This window comes from Chroicocephalus ridibundus, chromosome 1 (genome assembly GCF_963924245.1).
Source record: "Chroicocephalus ridibundus chromosome 1, bChrRid1.1, whole genome shotgun sequence".
NCBI lineage: Eukaryota > Metazoa > Chordata > Aves > Charadriiformes > Laridae > Chroicocephalus > Chroicocephalus ridibundus.
This window is the reverse complement of record NC_086284.1, coordinates 178,885,939-178,891,635: the sequence shown is the minus strand read 5'-3', so window position 1 is coordinate 178,891,635 and position 5,697 is coordinate 178,885,939. Positions and strand designations below refer to the sequence as shown.

Genomic DNA, 5,697 nt, shown 5'->3' with positions numbered 1-5,697 from the left:
CTGCGACGCCAGGCAGAGTATTACTGAAATCGTTAGGACTCAGTGTGAGGGTGCTCACACGTGACACACAGCAAGAAGAAAAGCTGAGGACCCTGAACCTCGTAATTGTGCTATGTATAAAGATTAATTGGAGCATCTAAGTGGATCTTTCCTTTGTAAGGTATCTACACGTGTTCAAAGCGTTCCTCTTAGGTCCTTAGATGGAGTTGAAGACATTGGAAAAGCTCAGATGAGGCTTTAATCATACGAGATAGCCCACCAAACAACCAGTCCTCCAACATATTGAGAGCTCTTTCAATAGATACCTCTTTATTTGAAATGGAATGCATCTTGAAAAATATGAAAAATAAATCACATCTCTCAGAAATCATTTATGAGTCATATTTACACACAATTTTTTTTTTTTTGATGACACTGATATTTCTGCTCACAATAGGATATGCTAGAAAACATTTGGTACATCACTGCAGCTATAATTCAGAAGCTGGCATTTGCATATCATGAACCTTAAAAGAAGAGGAATTACTTCAGGATGTCACAGAGACAACATCCACTTGATCTTCCTTTTCCCCCAATTTCTAAATTTTCTTGGTCACCACAGCGTGAATTTTCTTGCTGAATCTGCCCCTTAATCACTTTTTTTTTTATTAAGACACGTAATTTTGACCTCTTTATGACTGTCCACACTTTTGCTGTCTATACCAAGCATTTGCCCGTGTACATTTTATTGGCAATTTTGTTTATTTTCTAATGAATTTACTTCAGCCGCATGTTGTTGCCCTTTTTTTTTTTTTACTTTTTTTTTTTTTTTTTTGCTAAGGGGATGGACAACCTGATTTCTTTATTTCCAAAGCTCCAATAAGTTGGAGCATGATCTGCTGGACCTGCTTTCCTAGCCATGGCTTACAAGGCAGTGGCAGACAGTATTTAACTAAAAGTAGCTCCAGCGAAGATCGCACAGTAGCAGAGGGGCAAGCCAAAAAAAGCCCAGAACTACCTCATTCATAACATCAAACAATTTCTTAGGCTAAAATTACCATCAGTCAAAAAAAAAAAAAAAATCAACTTGTGGAATTTAGAGCGTGAGAGAGTTGTCGGATTGTCCACGTCAGACAATTTAGCCTTATTTATACTGACATGGCCTGAGCTACACGGCCCGACTGTCCCCAGGGGACCCCAGCCAATTTGTTCCCGTTCGGTTTCCAGGAGACAGCCCGGAGGCACCGGGGGGAGGTTTGACCCTTACACCCATCCCACCAACTCAGGAACAGCTCGGGGTGGATTTTGTGACGTGACCATCTCTCACGCTAAGAGTTCTGGCTGACACCAATGTTCTCAAAAATGGAACACAGCAGGCAATGGCAACCGGCAAAAGTTTGTTGGTGAACTACATCAGTCCAAATAGTTTCGAGTGCAACCATCAGACCAACTTAAAACAAGAAACATGAGGTGAAAGTGTGAGATTGACCTTGAACCGGTGGAAAAAGAGCAGCAAATTCAAAATGAAAGCTCTTTTCTCAATCCTTAGCGTCCATTATATCACTAAAATTGTCATCTTTCATTTTCAAAGTCCAAATACTTCCAGAAGAGCAGTAAAATTTCAGCTTTAGACCAGATCCATAGACTTTTGTGGCATTCAGGAGCTTGCATCCACCAAGGACAGGAATACCTGCCTCTCCAAGAGAAACACATGTCTCCAATCACACCGGAATTAATTTTCATCAATTACATTTATCCTTCGGTAGGCTAAAACGTATTTTAGTAGGTGAGATATCAGCGATACGCCTGTACATCTGAAAAGGTGGATTAGTTAATCAGCAAACTGTAATTAATGACTCTAAAGAGAGGAGCCAAATTACAAATTACAGTCTATTTTGTGAGCCTTTGACTAGCTCATTAGAGAATCCCCTTGCAGCTCTAACATCCAAGCATTAGCAGAATGATAATGGCAGATGTACAGAGATGTGGAAACTGGCTATTATGATTGCCAAGACAGCGAATCTAATCCTAGAAGATGCAGGGCACCTTCGGTTTCAATTAGTCTCAAAGGAATAACTTTGTTAGGACAGCTGTAATCTACCAACCCAAACTCGTCACGCAACCTTGTCAAGGGCCGGATGGGAAAGAAGCGCTTGGGAATAGCCACAGAGGATGGCCGAGGTCTGGGCTTTAATTCTGCACCAGAACATGTTTTGCACTACCTGGTCTAGTGGGGGGTGTCCCTGCCCGTGGCAGCGGGGTCGGAACTAGGTGATCTTTAAGGTGCCTTCCAACCCAAGCCATTCTATGATATGTGACTTCGACGCCTGGGGGCAAGGAGCAAAAAATGAGGGCTAAAAGAGACGTCTCCTTACAGGACCAAGCTTAAGCTTAGGGTGCAGAAGTCAGAAGGGACCGTCATGAGCAGCAGCCGATTCCGAGCTGTTCCTTTGAGCATCAGTTCAGTCTTTTGCTTCGAACACTTACAGAAACAGCTCGAACCAAGAATGTGGGGCTTCTACAGTCAAGCTACACCTCAGTTACACAAACAAAAAAAGTCCTGGATGCGTGGCTTTAAAGGATTTTGTTTACATTCACGTAACTTGTAAAGGGGCCAAAAGCCATTTTCCTCGCCGCGCTAGTTAAAATAAATAGCTCTGAGGCTGCGACTTTTTACTTTGAACCGGAGATAACGGGCCACATCGCTCCGTCCCTGCTTACAACCTCCCCAACTCACTAGAAACCAGGGAAGCCGGGCAGTAGTGGCACACACCTCGAAGTCACCCATCACCTGCAGGACCCTGTCCCAGAAAAGACACCCCCAGAAAAAACACCGGCACATGCCCGGCTCCCTCCGTTGCTCCGGGACGAGCAGCTCCAACCCGCTCTCACCGGCATCGCCAGCCAGGCAAACTCCCACTGACTTCTAAGAGGCAGAGGAAGACACACCAGCTGTGCAATTAGCCCTTTGTTTTCCAACTTCATGGCTTCGTCAATGTTTCTTTAGAGGCGAGATCGCACGCCCCTCGCAACATCTGACAGTGCTACGCACCAAAATTAACCTACCGTATTCTCAGCTAGGGAGCAACTTCCAGCTTGTGAAAACCGTGACCAAAATAATCTGCAGGCTAAGATGCGGATAAGATGGATTTTTAAACTAGGGGCTACTTTAATGCAAGACATTGAAAAACCGCCGTGAAAATTCAACGCAGGTCGAGAGCCCAGACCGCTCACAAACCGGCAACACAGAGGGAGCCCTGAGCCGGGGCACTAAGAAACATTCGTAAGCGCTGCCCAGCTCCAGCCCAGGGGCGAGCACGTCCAACTGGGTAACAGGAATCCGGCTGCGATTCCTGCACCGCAAAAAAAGTCGGTCCGACTCCGCTCTGCTCATACGTTGAACAAATGGGTTTTAATCTTGGAATAACAATCAACATTTTTGAACAACCAAGAGCGCATGAGATTTTTATCATCTTCCGCCACATGTATATTTCAAAAGAAAATAACTTAAAACCCAGACTGTAATTGATATTCTCACTAAAGAGAAGAGTTTTCATATGCAGAATGGGTTTCAGCCAAATTTTCCAAACCACACATCACATTTTCCATGTTAGTGTAATACAGTGTATTTTGGGTAAAAATTAAAATCTCTTTTGTCAAATTGCACGCGGCCAAACTTTTTAGTTCCTTTAGGGAGCTAACAGACACGTTGATTTTTCCTTTCCTTTTTGGATACGGCCTACATTCAGAAGTGTCTTGCAAACAAGCCTTTAAAAAATAAAAAAACAACAAAACAACCAAAAAAAAAACCAAACAAACAACCCTAATAAATAAAATAAAATACATTAAAATAGAGTTACAGTACGTCATGTCTCCTAGAAGTCCCACCACACCAAAGGATCCTTTCCAAGGTTCATAAATAATAGATTTGAAATGCTTCTGGGCACCGAGGGCGGCAAAGCAGCAGCAGCTGGGGTTCAGGTTGTTGAGCCGCTTCTCTCCAGTCTACCTGCATCTCTGGCGCTCGCCCAGTTTTTGATCAACCGCAGCACGTCCCCAACGAACGCCCTCAAGTCCCGCTCCCCCGAAGCGCTTCGTTAACTTCACCTGCAATTAGACAGGACAGCACAAAGGGCAGCCGGTCAGGCCAAACCTGCCCGCAGAAGGTTCTTCCCCGCCGGGAGCCGCATCCAGCCCCGAGGGGACCCGCGGGGCCGGCGCCGGGCGGGGGGACCGGGATTCGGCCAGAGCGGGGCGGGCGCCGGGGACCGCAGCGGGGAAAGTCCCGGGGTCCGGAGCGTGGCTCGGCCGCCCCGGCGATGGGAGCGGAGCCTGTCCCGGCCGCCCCGGGGATGGGAACGGTGCGGGTCCCGGGGTCCGGAGCGCGGCTCGGCCGCCCCGGCGATGGGAGCGGAGCCTGTCCCGGCCGCCCCGGGGATGGGAACGGTGCGGGTCCCGGGGGCCGGAGCGGAGCGGGTCCCGGTGGTCCTACCTGCCCTAGGCGGAGTTGGAAGCGCTGCGGAGGCGCGGCCCGTGGGTCTGCCCCAGGTGCTGCTGCTTCTGCCGGGTGGAGCGGACGGCGAGGATGGCCTGGCGGTTCTTGTACTGCACCATCTGCAGCGTGATCGCCGCGTTCCAGCCCTGCTCCTGCGCGCACCGAAAGTCGATCTCCTTCCCCTCGGCCATCACCACCGTGAAGTACACGTACTTGCCCTTCCGCTCCACGCAGTCCACCGTCTTCATGTTGGAGAAGTGAAGCTCCTTGATTTTGGCCGCCGGCTCGGCCGGCAGCGGCGGCTGCTGCTGCTGTTGCTGCGGCGGCGGCTGCTGCTTGGGGGGGATGAGGAGCAGCCCCTCCTCGGTAAGGATGCAGCGCTTCTTCTTCCAGAGCTGCAGGAGCCCGTCGCTCCTCTTCTCCAGCACGCCCTCCTTCACCGCCTTGCAGCCGCTCTCCAGCATCCTTCTGGCATGGGCCGGCGGCCTCGGCCCGCAGGGGCTGGGGTCGGGGGGCAGCCGGCACCAGCCGATGACTCTCCGGCCAGCGCCGGCTCCGAGGCGGAGGGCCGGGAGCGCCCCGGCCCGCAGGAAGCGGAGCGGCTGCCGCCCGTACCGCGGCGTGGCGGGCGGCGGCGGAGCGGGGGCTGCCGGTGTGGCGGAGGGCTTTTCCCTCCCCTCGGCTTTTGAAGGCGCCTTTCCCACCCCGCAGTGACACCCGGCGGAAAAAGGCGGCTCCTCCCGCCGGGCAGCGGGGAAGCCCAGGAGCACACGGCGTTGCGGGAGCGGCCGGCCCAGACCCGCCCCGATGGGGCTGCGCTCCCCGGCCCCTCCCGCCAGAGAGAGACGGCGGAGGTGCTGCGGGAAGGGTCTCCCCGCCGCGTTTAGCTAAAGGTAGGCTAACGCAGGGGTTAATGTTTGCTTTCAGCGGGGTAATTCCGGCAGTATTTGTTTAGAACAAATTTCCTTAACCTTCCCCCGCCGTGGGGAACGACAGCAAAGGGCTCCCTTCTGTGTGTTCTTGATTCAAGTCCAATAAAACCGGTGCCAATTTTCAGCAACACCCTGATATTTAAACGATCAGCGTTCCGTTAAACAAAGGGTAGAGCCTGGCACACCACCTGCACGACAGGTCTGTCCCTATGCTTTAGCATCGCTCTCGACACTGCTTCTAATCGCGGACTCATAGAATGATTGGGGTTGGAAGGCACCTTAAAGATCATC

The 5,697-nt window shown here is 50.8% G+C and overlaps 1 protein-coding gene across 1 annotated transcript; it reads right to left on the bottom strand.

The window, feature by feature from the left end:
• Positions 1-282: 282 nt before the first annotated feature.
• PHLDA1 (pleckstrin homology like domain family A member 1) lies at positions 283-5,275 on the bottom strand. The gene is made up of 2 exons (XM_063322901.1): positions 4,472-5,275; positions 283-4,086 (listed from the first exon to the last, which is right to left on the bottom strand). Exon 1 carries the CDS (start codon positions 4,936-4,938, stop codon positions 4,477-4,479), a length of 462 nt encoding a protein of 153 aa, XP_063178971.1. The 5' UTR covers positions 4,939-5,275; the 3' UTR covers positions 283-4,086; positions 4,472-4,476.
• Between the last annotated feature and the right edge of the window lie 422 nt (positions 5,276-5,697).

Coding starts and splice junctions, on each gene's coding strand:
- PHLDA1 (XM_063322901.1), bottom strand. CDS start 4,938: ATGCTGGAGAGCGGCTGCAAGGCGGTGAAGGAGGGCGTGCTGGAGAAG.